The sequence below is a fragment of the Salvelinus fontinalis genome, chromosome 25 (assembly GCF_029448725.1).
Source record: "Salvelinus fontinalis isolate EN_2023a chromosome 25, ASM2944872v1, whole genome shotgun sequence".
NCBI lineage: Eukaryota > Metazoa > Chordata > Actinopteri > Salmoniformes > Salmonidae > Salvelinus > Salvelinus fontinalis.
The window spans coordinates 28,074,030-28,093,092 of record NC_074689.1 but is presented as its reverse complement, the minus strand read 5'-3'; the positions used below and the strand labels follow the sequence as shown (position 1 = coordinate 28,093,092).

General features: G+C 42.4%; 3 protein-coding genes across 6 annotated transcripts; 2 read left to right on the top strand and 1 right to left on the bottom strand.

Moving 5' to 3' along the window:
- Positions 1 to 1,142: 1,142 nt before the first annotated feature.
- Positions 1,143 to 3,178, top strand: LOC129823374 (uncharacterized). Of its 2 annotated transcripts, none has more exons than XM_055882293.1 (2): positions 1,143 to 1,386; positions 2,244 to 3,178. In XM_055882293.1, exons 1-2 carry the CDS (start codon positions 1,158 to 1,160, stop codon positions 2,753 to 2,755), a joined length of 741 nt encoding a protein of 246 aa, XP_055738268.1. In that variant the 5' UTR covers positions 1,143 to 1,157; the 3' UTR covers positions 2,756 to 3,178. The 2 variants fall into 2 exon arrangements, with proteins under 2 accessions (XP_055738268.1, XP_055738269.1); XM_055882294.1 differs by having other exon boundaries at positions 1,153 to 1,386; positions 2,250 to 3,178.
- A 2,123-nt stretch (positions 3,179 to 5,301) lies between these two features.
- On the top strand, positions 5,302 to 11,277 carry LOC129823065 (NEDD8 ultimate buster 1-like). 3 transcript variants are annotated; one of them, XM_055881779.1, is made up of 15 exons: positions 5,302 to 5,456; positions 5,779 to 5,903; positions 6,054 to 6,221; positions 6,317 to 6,381; positions 6,507 to 6,571; positions 6,797 to 6,964; positions 7,165 to 7,253; positions 7,472 to 7,578; positions 7,841 to 8,027; positions 8,160 to 8,267; positions 8,423 to 8,575; positions 9,492 to 9,638; positions 9,832 to 9,918; positions 10,016 to 10,196; positions 10,486 to 11,277. In XM_055881779.1, exons 2-15 carry the CDS (start codon positions 5,787 to 5,789, stop codon positions 10,653 to 10,655), a joined length of 1,812 nt encoding a protein of 603 aa, XP_055737754.1. In that variant the 5' UTR covers positions 5,302 to 5,456; positions 5,779 to 5,786; the 3' UTR covers positions 10,656 to 11,277. The 3 variants fall into 3 exon arrangements, with proteins under 3 accessions (XP_055737754.1, XP_055737756.1, XP_055737753.1); XM_055881781.1 differs by having other exon boundaries at positions 5,302 to 5,676; XM_055881778.1 differs by having other exon boundaries at positions 5,302 to 5,903.
- Positions 11,278 to 11,519: 242 nt separating this feature from the next.
- On the bottom strand, positions 11,520 to 19,001 carry LOC129823067 (gamma-crystallin N-B). Its single transcript, XM_055881784.1, has 4 exons — positions 14,290 to 19,001; positions 12,923 to 13,171; positions 12,401 to 12,546; positions 11,520 to 11,763 (listed from the first exon to the last, which is right to left on the bottom strand). The coding sequence occupies exons 1-4, from the start codon at positions 14,308 to 14,310 to the stop codon at positions 11,628 to 11,630; spliced, it is 552 nt and encodes a 183-aa protein (XP_055737759.1). The 5' UTR covers positions 14,311 to 19,001; the 3' UTR covers positions 11,520 to 11,627.
- Positions 19,002 to 19,063: the final 62 nt, after the last annotated feature.

Sequence of the window (19,063 nt, the reverse complement as noted above, 5' to 3'; positions counted from 1 at the left end):
AGTGGGTGGTGTAGTGACTGGCGAGCTACAGTAGACAGGGGTGCGTTCCTGTAGAATGTGCACGCTTGATTGAGCCCTTTTTGACTGGGCAGTCACTACTCTGTCCTTGGCTTTATTCATGTCAATCATTACTGGCTATTCTGGTTACTTTTTTAAATCAAAAGTTCTCTTTTGAGAGAGAGCCAGAGAGAGAGCCCCCCCCCCCCCCCCCCCCCCCCAATTTGTTTTTTAATTTGCTGTATCAGCAGCCCTCTGCTTCTTCTTCAGAAACAGGAAATCCACAGGTCCCTTTGAACAATTCATGGAAGAGGGAGTGTTTGCATAGAAAATCTCTGTGGTAGGCCTACTGATATCTTTGAAACACATGCCTTAATGCTTTAGTATGGAGAAATACCCATTTTCCAGGCAGTAATAATGGAGCAAAGGAGTGATGTGTGAATAGGCCTAAATGCCAAGCATTAAACTGAGGGCATATTTCCTGTGAAGGGTTTTACAGTGCAGATACACCTGCTAGATGTGTCACCCTGTCATCCATTTATTCCACCCCTCCAAAGCAGGACTCACCCACAACTTCAACAACACTGTTGTGTCAATATACTGTGTGCCAGTGCCAACTAGTCCAACTAACAAGTGGCTCATTCAAAACATCTTTACAGAACATAATTCATAAACATGTAAATCCATTTAGATTGTTAGGGCTACAGATAATTTTAAAAAAGCCCACATACTGGATAATATAGTATGAAGACTCAAACGTAACTTAATGTTTGTGTAGCATAGCTTACTGTATGCATTACTTTATAATATTGTATTATATCAAGTCATACTAAACTATTCACCTATTTTACTTTATTCTATCATACAGATAAGCAGTTTTCACCTTTTACCATAACTAGCTAAACTACACATTGTACTGCACCTACTTGGTATTTTGTAAAAGAAAAGGCTAACCTTCAATTCTCCTCAGTTGTTTGCACATCAATTAAACTGCAGAACCACTGTACATAGGTTACACTACACACCTAATCAGATGCAGACAGTGCCGTGGGCTATTCTACATGCGGCAGGTAGTTAAATAGGCAACTTTTCATTCTGTCAGTTGTGCCTTCTTTTGATTGGGGAAATAAAAATCTAAATAGGTCGTCAATGCAAACAGGATGTTGTCGCGCTGGTGCTCCTGTTGCAATTCGACGCGTTCCTGTGAACGGATGAGATCCTGGAGTCGTAGGGAAAAAGCCGGAGACGTGAGTCATTTGGTTGAGGACGAGGACCAACGCGAAATTGTCGCGGACCGAACCAGGATGAACCGAGATATTGCACTTTTGAGAGAACAGTATAACTGCACTAAAGAGAAACAAAAGACCCGGGTGGTTTTATTCAGACAAGGTAGGCAACTCTTTCGATGAGTGCTGTGCGAGCTTGGCATGCACACAACCCGTTTTGTCTAAAGTTTTGTCTGGCAACAAGGCTAATGTTACATTGTCGCTGATGTTCTGCACCCATGGTCTTTTGTATGTAAAATGGATTTATATGATGTGAATTTCAATAGTTTTGACTGAATTAGTCTTGGCTACTTTTGTTTCTTCATACAAAAGATTATCCTGATCCGTCTGCTTTGAACAACAAAAATGGCAGTTACTGTAGACTATAGGTAGCCAGTAGACCTGACCCTTACAGCTGCGCTAGGGTCGGACAGACTTCCTTCGTGAACACCTGTGGAGCCCCTGCAATATATTATTCAGAAAACATACCTCAATCCAGGGACGACAAATGCCTTGTACTTTAAAATTGTCCCATTCAAATTAAATTGTATTTGTCTTATGCGTCAATGGAATAGAACTGGTGTAGACTTTACCATGAAATGCTAACTTATGAGCCCTTTCCCAACAACGCAGAAGTAAAAAGTAAGAACCTTTGCTCATTGAAAATAGTAACACAATAAATCACAATAGCGAGGCCATATATACAAGGAGTACCAGCGAGAGTCAATGTGCAAGGGTACGAGGTAGTTTAGGTAATATGTACAGGAAGTCTTTCCAAACCTAATGCAGCTGTAAGCAAGACGGTCAGATCTGCTGGCTAGGCTATAGGCTTCTGGAAGTGTGTGTGTGTGGTGTCATTTGAACACAAGTTATATTTTTCTTACATAACATGACTACATATTTTTATTTTTTTCTGAGCTGAAAGGTTGATTGCAAATGTCTGTTAACCTGTCTTTACTTTTCTATTCTATTTCCCGACAGTATCAGCTGATGACGCAACAGAGATCCGTGGGAAAGCCCTGGTCAACATGGTCCTGGTCAACCAGGAGATGAAGAGCACCCATGAGAGGAAGAGGACGGTGTCAGAGGCTGAGATTGATTTTGTTAGGCACCTGGAGATAACCCCATGGTACACACACTTGGGAATCCACCGACGGACCAACGGTATCATAGCACCTCATCCAAACCCCACATTCACCGGCAGCAATTCTTCGAGTTTGACTTCGCTCTCTGAGGACTGTCCTGAGATGTCCAGTGACAAAGTCTTGGGGGATTCTACTTCTATCCATTCTGAAGAGTTGAGTACCAGTAACAGCATTTCAGGCTCCCAGAAGTTCTCAGCCCCAGTCGTTTTGTCCAGACAACTGAGTTTTGGGGGCCAGCAGCCACCTCTGTTCTCCTCCAGCTCCCTTCACCACTACCCCTTCCCCCAGAGAAAAGGGCCCAAGAAGTCAGAGGCTGCCAGGAGACTTGGGATGTACACATCATTCTGATAAGAGAGGGAGTCTGCTATAGTGCAATATGTGTTGTATGTTTCTGCATTAAAAACAATATTGTTGAGTTGCTATAAGGACATTTGCTATGCAGCCATTTACATGTTAATAATGTCATGTAAGTTGCTGTGCCTTACCCTGTATTGGACCCGTATGTTAACGTTTGAGTTTCATCTCATTGGAGCCTAAATGTGTTTGTTTGAGAAGGGAATATATTTTCTTCAGTGAGTCTGCAGGACTGTGTGCCACTGAACAAATTAGTGGAAAATGACTGATTATTCTCTGGTGTGGATAGCCTATTATTGTCATACAGTAAGATGAATCCCAGCAATCCAGATGGAATGTGCAGACAGTGTGATGATGCAGTGATTAAATATCTTCGTACAGTATGCTACTTCTACATGCATATTGAATATTAAAACATCTCATCAAATCTCTTTGTCTGAGTCATTTTAAAAAAGGTACCATACTTTTGATGTTCTTTCCTTTACTTCTACTATTCTGTGTTGTCATTTGTGTCAGTCTCTCTGCATTTTGTTGTAGGCTAAACTCCAATCGTGTTGGTAGCATCATAATATGAGGACCGAGCCATCTCATAATCTAACCCCAAAACCATGGGCGCAACTTTCACTGGGGACATGCAGACAGCCAGGGGAACATTCCAACACTCAGCAGTGGTGGAAAAAGTATCCAACGGTCATACTTGAGTAAAAGTAAAGACTCCTTAATAGAAAATAACTCAAGTAAAAGTAAGTTACGCAGTAAAATACTACTTGAGTAAAAGTATAAAAGTATTTGGTTTGAAATATTCTTAAGTATCAAAAGTATAAATCATTTCTAATTCCTTATTAAGCAAACCAGATTGCACAATTATTATTATTTTAATTTACGGAAAGCCAGGGGCACACCCCAACACTCAGGCATCATTTACAAACACAGCATGTGTGTTTAGTGAGTCTGCCAGATCAGAGGCAGTAAGGATGACCAGGGATGTTTGGTTGATAACTGAATTGGACCATTTTCCTGTCCTGCTAAGCAATCAAAATGTAATGAGTACTTTTGGGTGTTAAGGAAAATAAATGGAGTAAAAAGTACAATATTTTCTTAATGAATGTAGTGAAGTAAAAGTAGTCAAAAATATGATGAGTAAAGTACAGATACCCCCAAAAACCGACTTAAGTAGTTCTCTAAAATATTTTTACACCACTGACACTCAGACATCATTAGACTGTCATTGTAAATAAGAATTTGTTTTTAACTGACTTGCCTAGTTAAATAAAGGTTAAATCAAACATAAAAATGTACAGATCGCCAGGGGAACACGCCAACACTCAGACATAATTTACAAACGTAGCATGTGCCATCAGATTTGCCTCCAATGCTCCTTATAGGACACATCACTGCACTCTATACTCCCCTGTAAACTGGTCATACTGTATACCCGTTGCAAGACCCACGGGTTGATGCTTATTTATAAAACCCTCTTAGGCCTCACTCCCCCCTATCTGAGATATCTACTGCAGCCCTCATCCTCCACATACAACACCTGTTCTGCCAGTCACATTCTGTGAAAGGTCCCTAAAGCACACACATCCCTGGGTCACTCGTATTTTCAGTTCGCTGTAGCTAGCGACTGAAACGAGCTGCAACAAACACTCAAACTGGAAAGTTTTTTCTCAATCTCTTCATTCAAAGACTCAATCATGGACACTCTTACTGACAGTTGTGACTGCTTTGCGTGATGTATTGTTGTCTCTACCTTCTTGCCCTTTGGGCTGTTGTCTGTGCCCAATAATGTTTGTACCATGTTTTGTGCTGCTACCATGTTGTGTTGCTACCATGTTGTTGTCGTGTTGTGTAGCTACCATGCTGTGTTGTCATGTGTTGCTGCCTTGCTATGTTGTTGTCTTAGGTCTCTCTTTATGTAGTGTTGTCTCTCTTGTCGTGATGTGTGTTTTGTCATATATATATACGTACACACACATACACACATACACACACATATATATATATTTTTATCCCTGCCCCAAAAAGAGGCATTTTGCCTCTTGGTAGGCCGTAATTGTAAATAAGAATTTGTTCTTAACCGACTTGCCTAGTTAAATAAAGGTTAAAAATAAATACAAATAAATGTGTGTTTAGGGAGTCCGCCAGATCAGAGGCAGTAGGGATGACCAGGGATGTTCTATTGATAAGTCTGTGAATTGGACCGTTTTCCTGTCCTGCTAAGCATTCAAAATGTAATGAGTACTTTGGTTGTCGGTGAAAACGTATGGCATATAAAGTACATTATTTCCTTTAGGAATGTAGTGAAGTAAAAGTTGTCAAAAGTATAAATAGTAAAGTAAAGTACAGATACCCCCCCCAAAATACTTATGTAGTACTTTAAAGTATTTTTACTTAGGTACTTTACACCACTGCATTAAGGGTAATAACAGGTGGAATGAAATACAACCAAAAATGTAAATGGATAACCTACATATTTTAAATCATTGGACATACCGGTACTTGTGGTGGAGTACTTTCTAGAAGTTCCGTGCTTTGCCACCGAGTAGGAGCGAAGACAAATTGGACCTCGTGACTTACCTTAGTACGGAAGTGAAAGAGAAGAATAACATTAAAAACCTCGTTTCAACACGTTCCTATCAAAATAATACGGCGACAAGGTTAACACTTCCAACGTGACTGAATCATTAATTTGGTAAATCTTTAAATAAACCTGAAACAACGAATGTGTCGTATTTATCCTGCGTGAGCTAGTCGTAGCCAAAAGGGGCAGCGTCGCAGCTGTTGTTGTTGTCTGTGACTGCGTATTTAGCATACAATAATGTTGGCTCTACCTACTGTAGCTAGTTAGTTCTACTCATCCATTTTACATTTGAGTTATTTAGCAGACGCTCTTATCCAGAGCGACTTTAGTAGTGAGTATGTACATTTTCGTACTTTTTCATCCTGCGGAATTCCCCTATTGTTTGCGGGCTAGATGTTCACTTTCACTTTTCCTACCATATTTTTTTTCACAGTTTTGAGAATGGCAGACATGCATATTCAGGCAAAGCTGGTAAATCTTTTAAAACAAGATAAGATTCAGCTCTGGAACCCACCTTACACCACAGAATACAACCAGGCAGGACAGCAACCTCTGCAGGTAACATTAGCTAGGAAGTTATAGCCATTCTAAATGTGTTGATGTTCATTCAGCTGGCTGGTCTGTCACCTGACTATGAGTCAGTTTTGTGTGATATGTTTTTAACTATGCCTGTCTGTGTGTCTGTCTTTGTCACTGTTGTCATTACAGCAGCTTGCAGTGAATTATGCACCCATTGTGTGCTTCTCTGTGTCTGAAGTGGCAAGTGCCTTGGAGAGCATCAGATCCCAAGCAGTAAAGAGAGGAATGGGGAATAAAACCTATAGAGAGACATTTGTGGCCACGTTGGAACTCCTTCTGCCTAAAGATGGGAAAAAGGTTTGTGTGTGTTTTAGGCTGGGTGGGTGTGTTTTCCCTGACACACCCTACAGAAAATAAACTAATAATTCCAGATTTTTACCTGATTGCTTTAGGATGTCAAGAAGAAGAACTATTTGGAGACTAAACTGGATGTCATTGCACAAGATATCATGACTAGGTAAGTGAAAATGGCCATCACAATGTCAATCTTTTATGTTATCAGTGGGTGAAGTGTCTTATTAGGCCTACTATGTCTAAGGTCACAAAGCTATACAGTGCTACTTTCTTCCTACATTTGTATAGGATTGCTGAACAATATGGACTCAAATACATCAAGTTAATTTTGAATGGGAAGACACTGACTCCTGGTAAGTTCCATTTAGGCCTAGTTGCCACAACCCCCCTCTAATCAATACATATGAACTCTCATTATGTTTGGTAATTTCAGCTTTGCATGCAAAAGCTCTGACGAAGGCCTTAAGTCCGATACGTAAAGCTTATTATAAAGAGCAGCGATACTAGCAAGAGCAGTGTGCAGGTTTCTTATTTTTTTCTCTCAACTTTGCAAGCATTGAAACGGTTTCTCTTCACAGAGAAGCGTCTGGATGAACAGGACGTGAAGAACAACAGTAAGATTATGGTTCTGCGGGTGAGCGAGCCTGAGAGGAAGAAACAGATGACGGAGGAGGAGGAGAAGAAGAAAACACAGGACCAGAGTGTCCAGAGAACCCAGAAGGGCTTCCAGATCCTCTCCGAGAGAGGTTAGTGAGACACTGCTTTTAAACACAATCACAATTATCACAACGCTACAGGAATATTACTTCATGCTTGTTCTTTGGCTTGGTTGTCGTTTTAGGCATCCAGAACCTCTCAGTAAGACCCTCATACTGCGTTTAACCTCAATCACAATGCTACAGGAGTGTTATTTTATGGTGGTTCTGTGGTTTGGTTGTCATTGTAGATGGCACCGATGACCCAGCCACGACTCCATTCCTAGAGATTGCTGATCAGAAGGGGAACCCTCTGAAAATACCTCACAGAGAGAAAAAGGTAGTCTAGACAAAGAACTCATGAACATATGAGCAATATTATATTCATAACTGTCATGATAAGCAGTACGAGTGGACAGCAAGCTCACACAACTTGTGGCCTGAATGGTAACTATGATTCTTGCCATGTGTTCTGTGTGAATTTAACCTCCACTGATTGTGACTCCACACCACACAAACTCTTGACTATTTCTAATGCTGTGTGATTGTTGTCCCCAGGCTTTGATTCTAGCCATGGGGTTCCACGAGAAAGGCCGCGCTCTGATGAAGAGGAAACAGTACGACGCTGCTCTGTGCCACCTGCTGCAAGCTGACGACCAGTTTGGGTAAAACACCTTCAGCTACAATCACAGAAATCCTTTGTCGAAACAGATATTGGTCAAAACACACATTTAACTTTTGGTTAAAACCGTCTATGTCTGATTAAAAATGTCAGATAATTTTATGGTGTTATCATTTCATTTGACTTTGAATGTGTACGACTTCTACTACACGTTCTGTTCCACCTCTAATACCATTGTACAGTTCCTCCGATCCATTAATTTTATTAAGACTGATGTAAGATATATATTTTGTGTGTCTCCACAGTACATGTGGCTCCGTGCTCCTGAGCACGGTGGACAACTATGCAGTACTGCAGCTGGACATCGTGTGGTGCTACAGAGCCCTGGAGGCCCTCTCCTGCCTGGACGACGGCAAGCAGAGGCTGCAGAGAGCCGAGGACTGCTTCCTCAAGTGCTACGGAGAGCAGCAGCAGAGGCTCATGCAGATCAAGGTGATGAACCACCATCACTGGTCTATGGCTCTGTTAACAAACAACGTCTAGCCCCTACCCACTAAGCACCTATGTCGATCTGAATTTCATAAAAGTTGTAATATAGTAAATTTGTATTAATTTTGTTTTCAGGGAAACACAGGACGAGAAGAGGTGCTGTTCCTCAGGCTGTACCTCCTACAGAGCTTACTGGCGTACCTGGATGGTAACGAACACCAGGCCACACAGAAGCTAATGCTGGTACAGTACATCATCTGGCTGTACAATCTGGAGTCCTGCGTCCAGATTGTCTTGTCTTCAGACATTAACAACAACATTTCTATAAGCTTGGAGGCACCTCACTGTAATATAATGTCATATTACTGATTCTACCTCTTACTCCTGCTGTGTTGTAGGTGGAGGACCTGTATGGGCGTCTGTGTCTGGATCCAGGGAAGATGACAGGGCTGATGGGTCTGGGTTTTTCTGAGCAGGAGGCCCGTCTAGGCCTGAGGGCCTGCCACGGCAACGTAGACGAGGCCGTGCTGCACATCACCCACAGGAGACAGGTGGGTCCCCCCTCAGCAATAGAATGACGCAATGTTGACTTGAATGGTAATGTTGGCAAGAGAATTTTCAATCCCAGTGATAATAACTGACAATCAATAGCTCTGATCAATCCCCGAAATCTGTAAGACCATGGGTTTAATAATAATTAGTCAAAGACTCATCTTATGCAAAACAAAAGTACAGTTTATTCACGAGAATGCACTGAAGTCCATTATACAAAGACATCCATTTTATAGCTGCGCACATACTTCCACACAAACAGTAGGTGAGTTTTATCCTTCTCCATAGTTCTCACCACTGCCCAGCCGACAGTTCCATTCCCCCGAGATTAGGGAAACCTTGAGAAGTACTCCCTATGCTGTCATGTTTCTCAGAGGCCTAGCCAGGTCGGTCCAAACACAGTTTAACTGTTCTCGTTTCTTTTCTTCGGCACAAACATACAAGTTCAAATCCTAAGCTACGCCTTGCTCAGACCGTCTGTGTTTTTCCACTATACAGACACATTGTTTAATCTAATTCTGACTAAAACTACACTCATCATCAGATTATAATTTTATGATTCTAATCAATTTCATACAGTTATAAGGTTTTCGGAGTGGAATTATTTTATCATTATCTTTCAACATATACATTATTTTATCAAATGTCCATTCTAGTTTTTATATTTCTATGAATTAAATAAGTCCCATAGTAGGGAAAAAGGGGCCGGCACTCATAGTGGCGGAAAAAAGGGACCAGCGCTCTCACTTGATGTAGTTGCTGATGATAGGAAACATTTCCTAATAGCAACTAACTTATCAGGGCTGTTATAATCATAGAAATACACTTACTAGAACTATTCAAGTCAGTGTCCCATGATGGATGGAGCGGTGGCCATATTGAGTGTAATTCTATGGTTTTGTCTGTCCCTGTCAGGAGAGGGAGGAGATGAAACAGCAGGAGAGGGAGAGGAGGAGGAGGCGTATGGAGGGCCTGGCCACCCTCCGAGAGCTGGGTTACTCCAAGAGAGACGCTGCCCGGGCCCTCCAACAGGCAGATGGGGACATGGACAGAGCCTATGGGGTGAGAGGCAGTCGCCGCTACTGCAAAAACACACATTGTTTCTCAATACGCCATGAAAGAGGATATGCCAACCATTACGACAAGTTACCAGAGCCATGAAGCAACATTAGCTAGCAGAAGAGTGTAGGTGCAGGCTAGCATACTTTGCTAATATGTATTTTTTTTGTATTACTTGATCCTTGTCTCCCCCTAGATTCTTCTAGAGTCCACCCAGGCTGAGTCTGCTGCTGTAACCAACCACAACACAGAGGTCCCCATAGATCAATCCAAGGTTGAGCAGGTAACATCCCCTACCTCTTTCGAGCTCTCGTCACTATTTCAGTATAAAAGGTAGGTTTATCAGTTTAGTATGGTACCTTATCCTTCCCTCTGCATAGCTGTTATACCTGGGCTTTGAGCCGGAGGCTGCCGAAGCTGCACTGAAGCTGACGGGGGGAGATGTGCAAGGGGCCACCCAGCTACTGCTGGACAACCAGGGGGTCCTGCCCCCAGAGCTGCTCTCCCCCTCTCCCCCCTCCTCACTCTCCGAGGAGCCCAGCACCTCCTCTGAGTCCGCAGGTAGGACTTACATTCACACACGTACGTACACAGATAAGCATGCAGATGAACAGACGGATGCACTCTCTCATTACTCCGTTAATACAACAATACAGGTCTTATTGAATAAATCATTTCAAAAATCTGTTTTATTGTCACATACACTGGCTAGTGTTCCACTGTTGAGAGGTCTATGTGAGAAAGAGGCATTCAATATGCTGCTGATACTGAAGGCACCAGGATGCCATTTATACCCAAATCCCCAAAGGAGAGCCCTAATGAACATGACACTTGTCATTGGTGTGTCCAGGCTCTGGGAGCCAAGGGGAGGACCCTATGGACGTAGACCTGGTGAATGAGGTGCTGGAGGACATCCCCCGACATGAAGAAGACTACCTGGACCTGACCCTGGAGGAGGAGAGCGAGGTCATAGCTCAGATGAAGTCCTACCTCCACAGGAACTGTACCCCCTCTAGCTAAAGCGCCGTCCAGGTGGTGGCCATTTTTAAAGCACTTCCAACACGTCCTAAAACAAGGGTGTTTGATTTCGGTCTTTTTAGACCCCAAATTATTTTTTATTTTTTTTCCCATAGTGATACATCAACATTTTTACATTCTGTTTTTTGTACTAAAGTGTTAATTGTCATTTAAACATGTGCAAAAGATTGGAAATGATTTGTAAGGAAGTGAGCTAACTGACTGGTTTATGCTCTAGAGGGGACTGTGTTCTTCCCATTCTCACCACTTGGATTATTTGAAGGTTAATGTTTGAGATTTCAACCCTGTTTAGAATGTGAGGCTTATAATTGTACCGTGAAGGGATTTTTGGTTGCTTGTATACAAGATGTTTCTCCAACTGAAATACATTTGTCTTCGTGCTCTGTTTTAGTATTTGAGATCCCTTTAAGTAATTTAATCAAGAAATTAAGTTGGTTAAATTCTGTTTTTATTTCATTTGTGGTTTTCATGGAGTTTGATTACCAATATGACAATACATGACTGGTCTTAGTGCCATATAGTTCAGGTTGCCTTTAGTTTCAAAGTCATTTGCATTTAATTTAAGAACCTGTTATTACATACAATAAATACTCCTTTGCGATTAGTATGTATTTGTGCCTCATGATTCACAGTTGTGAATGAGTGATAGTATGAACATGTATTTTTCTTGTTTTGCTCTCGAAGTACCCCCTCATGGGCAATCAATCTTTAAGTCTATATTCATAATGAGTCTTCCCAAGTACCCCCTGTGGATAGGCTGGGTACCCCCAGGGGTCCTAGTACCCAGGTTGAAAACCACTGCTCTATATAGACCCTCGTACACTCACACAAACATAACACGGCAAGTGTTCGATAAAAATACATTTGTGGTATTATGTATTTTTTTTATTGTACATTTCTAGAATGGTGAAAGTCACAGTCCATGCGGGTCTGGGGCAGAACAGGGGAAGAGGTTTAGAAGTAGTTGACCACTCTACGGATGGACTGGATGTTGGGGTTCTCGGCCTGCCACTCGTTGTGACTGCAGTAGTCTCCTCTCTCCACGATGTACATGCGGCCGCGGAAGTTAGGCTCCTCGTACATCACCCAACTACAGAAGGAAACAAACCGGTTAGAAATGGTCACACATCTGCTCACTTCACACACTGTTAGAGAGATGGAATAGCAGTAATGGCCTAAATATATCTACTGTGTGTAATTTAATGATGTTATCAGGATATTAAGTCAAATATAGAAATGTATTGTGTGTTCACTAATAGCTTAGTCTGTCCATTCAATTAATAAATTACATAGATTTATAAAATACTATCACTCTTCAAATCAGCTCAAATCAACTACATATGTGGTTTGATGTTACATAAAGGTGTCTTGGCTTTTAAAAATAAATATACTACTTTCAGGGTGAGGAACCATTTAACATCAAGTTGTAAAATCTTGAACTTCCCCTTTAATATTCAACTCACTCCTGGAAAATAACAGTTGTGACCACAGTTGTGAATAGTGGAATTAGTTATTTAGGAATTCAGCAGTGTCTACGCCTTACCTGCTAGATCGTTGGCATATATGTTCCAACTTAACACATGCTAAAAGGTTGGATATCTTAGCTCAACAAAAATAGATCCAAATGTTTAATCACTGTAAATGTATCTCTCGGTTTGTGTTTATCTCTGATTTCACAGTTTTACGTGTGTGTGATTACAGTCTGTGGCTAGAGGTGTGTTACTTACGCTCCGTCTCCGTAGACCTTGATGGAGTTGATGCAGCTCTTGCTGAAGCCACGGCTCTGCAGGAAGGGGCAGTCGTCACAGACCTCCACACACTGGCCAGAGAAGTTACAGGCCTCGAACAGTTCCATTCTGTAGTGCTCACCGTGCTGCAAGACACAGTAGAAGAGGAGAGGAGTTAACATGAGTCTGCATTTGGATTTCATACACGCTTTTCAACAGCGGAATATGGAATACTATTATAATGAAAATGAGCGAGAAGAATCTAAAGTATCTTTGAGTTAAAGTAGAAAATGCTATAACGTAGCCTCTCATCATTCTCATTAGCACCCCCCTAGCCTTAACCCCTATCCCTTCAAACCTTAACACCTATCCCTTTAAGCCTTAACCCCTGTCCCTTAAATTCTTAACCCTTATCCCTTTAAGCCTTAACCCTTGTCCCTTAAATTCTTAACTCTTAACCCCTGTCCCTTCAATTCTTAACCCCTATCCCTACAATCCGGGACCCTAAACCCCATCTCTCACCATCTTGATGGGCTTGCAGGAGCCCATGTGGTCGTTGTGGCTGTTCCAACGCTGGAACTCGGGGTACTCGCCGTGCTCCAGGATGTACTGCTGTCCCTTGAAGTCGGGGTGGTCAAAGCAGCAGAAGGCGCCGCTCTCCACACGGATGGAGTTGACGCGGTTCATGAAGCCACGGTCCTGGAAGTTATCGCAGTCGCCCCTGACCTCCAGCTGCCTGCCGGTGAAGCATTTTCCCTCGTAGAAGGTGATCTGTGTTGGGTGGGTGAGGAGGTTAATACCACAGTTCATTAGTTAGGGTGGGGAGGTCGAGGTAGAATAGCCTGGGATCAAATAATATTTTACATCATTATACTATAACTGGCTTGATTGAGCTTGCCTGTTGCAATGCAACCCATAGAAAAATCCCAAAAGTGCAAACCCCATCCAGCTGCCACTGGAGGCAGGCTAAAGCAAACGCTTAAAGTATTTGAACTATTTCAAATAGTATTTGAACCAAAGTCCTGGTGGGATTGTCTTTGGATGCCAACTCCATTGCTCCATTTCATTTTATTGTTCACTTAGCCAAATGTAGTGAAACAGTCCAGAGCGATTGAGTTTGGATCCCAGGCTAGAGGCCTGACAGACACTTTGTCACTGGAGTGTCTATTCAATCCACATCGCGGAAGTTCAGCTTTACAGCATGATTGAAATTTAAATGCAATGTTTCCGCTTTAGAGTAGACTTCTTTCAAGGTAAACGCTGCATTTGTCGGCTCAACCGGATGTTACCTTTTCATTTCTAATCGCAGACACTAAAACGCTTCAGCTTTCCAGATTATGTCATGCAGTCTTGTTTCCATGCTGTATTTATGTGCTGAAACCAACTATAGCTATTAATACAAGACTAGAGTTGGCTTTAGCAGCCGTATGCATACAAGACTATGGTATGTCCATTCTTATTGGCCAGCCACCAACTAATTATCCATACCGGCCACTGATAGTTTAAATCAAATAAATAAATGAAAGGCTCCCAGGACTTGCTCTTTTAGATATAATCTTTTAACTCCCTTGACAGATTTAACATTTCTCCCAGCAAGACAAACAGAATTATGGCACTGATTAGAACAATCTCCAAATCTCACATTTTCACCAGGGATTGCCTCCAAATTTCCAAACGCATTTGATCACACCTACACTACCTGTTAAATGCATACACTCCCAAACCTATATGTATTGGCTGGAGTTCTCTCTAACCTTTACCTGGTAGTCCCATTGAGGTCCAAATACCTATTTTTCAAGGGAGACCTGGCCTGGCTGTCCAGTCAGTTATGTCCCAGTGGTAACCTACCTGATGCTGTGTGTATACAGGAAGACCCAGGTGCAGCTTACCTTTCCAGAATACTGCGACATTTTCCACTGGATACTGTCCAACCTGGCCCACAAGTAAAGTGTAACAGTAAAAAAGTTGGACACCTCAATATATACGTCTGGGGCCGTGCCGGAAAGTATCGCGAGGCTTGCCACACAAAGGAGACACAATGGGGGACTTAGGGCTTTTGCTGGGTGGACACTTTCCCTTCAACTGTTGGCACTGCTGATTCTGGGCTTTGGCTGTCGAGAGACTAAACAGGAGGACAACAAAGGGTTTTGCTTGGCCAGGGCTTTGTGCAGGCCGTTTTGCACATGCAACGCTTCTCTTCTGGTCAAGTTGAATGTTGAATAAGGTCTGGCACGCCCGCACAGTGAGAAAGACAGAGAGAAGTGTGTTTGTGTGGTGGGAGGGTGGTTATCATGGCAACCAGGTGATAGGCCCACGAGGGAGAAGAGAGCGTGCAGAGCTACATCAAAGGCTCAGTATTCTCTTGCCCTCTCCACACAATACTACTACTATGACCTGCCATTGTTCACACAGACAGGATGTCACAACCTTATTTAGATGACCATCGACCTCTAATCTGAAGTACTAGAACTGGCAGTGATGTTGTATGTGAAGTGTGGGGGACATTTGAATAGATTATTAAGATTTTATGGCTCTGTAATGGTTTTATATGGCTGTTATGACAATAACGCACTGGGCATATAAATCTGGTGATAAAACTGTTTATGAATGTCAGCACTATCCCTGTACATTCAAGATAGAAATATAGGTTTATACTGACTCTTCAATGTCATAAAATAATGTTTTTCAACATTAGCATATTGTAATATCTTGGAGAGCTTGAAGCTCTGTAAGAGAACAAAGAGAACGTAAATGGATCTCCTGACTTGCCGATAGTGCATTGGATTGCTACCCTTGAATGCTGATCAATCGCCTACAAGTCCATTAGAGGATGATAAGCCCTTTTAAGTGTCTCTCTACCTCTGGATATGCTGACTCTTTCTCGCTCGGGCCAATGGGTTAAATAGATCACCCTGCCTCCCGGGTGGCGCAGTGGTCTAGAGCACTGCATCGCAGTGCTAACTGCGCACCAGAGTCTCTGGGTTCGCCCCCAGGCTCTGTCGCAGCCGGCCGCGACCGGGAGGTCCGTGGGGCGACGCACAATTGGGCTAGCGTCGTCCGGGTAAGGGAGGGTTTGGCCGGTAGGGATTTCCTTGTCTCATCGCGCTCCAGCGACTCCTGTGGCGGGCTGGGCGCAGTGCGTGCTAACCAAGGGGGCCAGGTGCACGGTGTTTCCTCCGACACATTGGTGCGGCTGGCTTCCGGGTTGGAGGCGCGCTGTGTTAAAGAAGCAGTGCGGCTTGGTTGGGTTGTGCTTCGGAGGACGCATGACTTTCGACCTTCGTCTCTCCCGAGCCCGTACGGGAGTTGTAGCGATGAGACAAGATAGTAATTACTAGCGATTGGATACCACGAAAAATTGGGGGGAAAAGGGGATAAAAAAAAAATAAAAAAAATAGATCACCCTATCTTTGTATAATTTAGCCCCTCTCAATCATAGCCTGGGTAGCAGGCCTGTAATGTTGGTCTCATTCACTTTGACTAGCTACCCCCTTTCCCACTTTAGTTGTCATTATTAGACGCCAACATTAGACAATGTTCAACAAAAACACAAGTGTCAGTATAGTGAGAAATGTGTTTCACCAGATTTAACTAACAGCTCATTTGCATCTGCTGTCTCCTTTCTTCTGCACTAACGTAAAAGAGCTGGACAGAGGAAACAAAATCCCAGAAGGCATCCGCCATACTGCTTTGACCTATCCTGTAGTGTTCAGATCAGTGCAGATGGAGAGGAGATATCCACTTCAGACTATAGAGACTCAGCCCTGGGAGGAAGCCACATTAGACTATAGAGACTCAGCCCTGGGAGGAAGCCACATTAGACTATTGAGATTCAGCCCTGGGAGAATTGGATAGGTATAACCAACATGGTAGAATCTTCTCCATGCCACCTAATAGGCTAGGATGTTTGGCCATATTATACTGAACAGAAATATCAATGCTACATGTAAAGTATTGATCCCCTTTTAGGCACAAAAAGCTTATTTCTCTCAAATGTTGTACACAAATCTGTTTACATCCCTGTTAGTGAGCATTTCTCCTTTGCCAAGAAAATCCATCCACCTGACAAGTGTGGCATATCAAGAAGTTGATTAAACAGCATGATCAATGCCACATATGTCTCAAGTTAAGGGAGACTGCAGTTGGCACCTGTCTGCAGGAATGTACAGTTGAAGTCGGAAGTTTACATACACCTTAGCCAAATACATTTAAACTCAGTTTTTCACAATTCCTGACATTTAATCCTAGTAAAAATGCCCTGTCTTAGGTCAGTTAGGATCACCACTTTATTTTAAGAATATGAAATGTCAGAATAATAGTAGAGAGAATGATTTATTTCAGCTTTTATTGCTTTTGTCACATTCCCAGTGGGTCAGAAGTTTACATACACTCAATTAGTATTTGGTAGTATTGCATTGAAATTGTTTAACTTGGGTCAAACGTTTCAGTAATCTTCCACAATCTTTCCACAATAAGTTGGGTGAATTTTGGCCCATTCCTCCTGACAGAGCTGGTGTAACTGAGTCACGTTTGTAGGCCTCCTTGCTCGCACACGCTTTTTCAGTTCTGCCCACAAATTTTCTATAGGATTGAGGTCAGGGCTTTGTGATGGCCACTCCAATACCTTGACTTTGTTGCCATTTTGCCACAACTTTGGAAGTATGCTTGGGGTCATTGTCCATTCGGAAGACCCATTTGCAACCAAGCTTTAACTTCCTGTCTTGAGGACAGGAAGTTAAATGTCTTGAGATGTTGTTTCAATATATCCACATTTTCCTACCTCATGATGCCATCTATTTTGTGAAGTACACCAGTCCCTCCTGCAGCAAAGCACCCCCACAACATGATGCTGCCACCCCCGTGCTTCACGGTTAGGATGGTGTGCTTCGGCTTGCAAGCCTCCCCCCTTTTTCCTCCAAACATAACAATGGTCATTATGGCCAAACAGTTCTATTTTTGTTTTATCAGACCAGAGGACATTTCTCCAAAAGTACGATCTTCGTCCTCATGTGCAGTTAGAACCGTAGTCTGGCTTTTTTATGGCAGTTTTGGAGCAGTGGCTTCTTCCTTGCTGAGTGGCCTTTCAGGTTGTGTGAATATAGGACTTGTTTTACTGTGGTTAGATACTTTTGTACCTGTTTCCTCCAGCGTCTTCACAAGGTCCTTTGCTGTTGTTCTGGGATTTATGTGCACTTTTCCACCAAACTATGTTCATCTCTGAGACAGAACGTGTCTCCTTCCTGAGCGGTATGACGGCTGCGTGATCCCATGGTGATTATACTTGTGTACTATTGTTTGTAGAGATGAACTTGGTACCTTCAGGCGTTTTTTTCCTGAGGTATTATTTTTTCCTGAGGACTGATTTCTTTTGATTTTCCCATTATGTCAAGCAAAGAGGCACTGCGTTTGAAGGTAGGCCTTGAAATACATCCACAAGTACACCTCCAATTGACTCAAATGATGTCAATTAGCCTATCAGAAGCTTCTAAAGCCATGACATAATTTTCTGGAATTTTCCAAGCTGTTTAAAGGCACAGTCAACTCAGTGTATGTAAACTTCTGACCCACGGTAATTGTGATACAGTGAATTGTAAGTGAAATAATCTGTCTGTTAACAATAGTTGTAAAAACTACTTGTCGCGCAAAGTAGATGACTTGCCAAAACTATAGTTTGTTAACAAGAAATTTGTGGAGTGGTTGAAAAGAATAGTTTTAGTGACTCCAACCTAAGTGTATATAAACTTCAGACTTCAACTGTACATCAGAGCTGTTGGCAGATACGTTTATGTTCATTTCTCTACCATAAGCCACCTCCAATGTTGTTTTAGAGAATTTGGCACTACGTCCAACCGGCCTCACAACCACGCCAGCCCAAGACCTGCACATGTGGCTTCTTCACCTGCGGGATCCAGACTCCCAGACAGCTGATTAAACTGAGGAGTATTTCTGTCTGTAAGAAAGCCCTTTTGTGGTGAAAAACTCATTCTGATTGGGAAGGCCCAGCCAGTCATGATATCCATAGGGCCGTATTAATTTATTTAAATTGACTGATATGAATTGACTGATATTCCTTATATGAACTGTAATTCAGTAAAATCATTGCCTGTTGCGTTTACATTTTTGTTCAGTATAGATCCAGACCCCATCCTTTCAGATCTACCCAAGTGCCTAGAGGGTAGGTGGGCTAGGGGTTGTTTCTCCATGATGAAATTCATGTATTCTATGGAGTAAAGACTGGCTATAAGTCCGTACTATAATTGGTTCTACATGACAGTAACTATCTCCACTCTACTCCAACTAGATTATAGAGAGGAATATAATGAGGATTAGATCTCTCATGGGGGCACATATTAATCCAACCCATCAGGTTTCCATTTCTCCTTGGTAATGTTAATTATCACGAACCCGCTCTGAGAGCTGGCAAGAGTGAGGAGCGGTGTGATGACACATTCTGTTTCCCTGACTGGGTGGCAACCTCAGGCTTTTCACATGTTCTGAGGTAGAGGAGCCAAGAGGAAGTAGAATACAAAATCCTTTATCCCAGGACAGGTTAGGGAAAATATATATTATATAATTCCTATATCATATCACATACTGTAATATCAAAATATATAATTATCATGTGTATTCTGATAGTTTGTATAAAACAAAAAAAAATCAAAT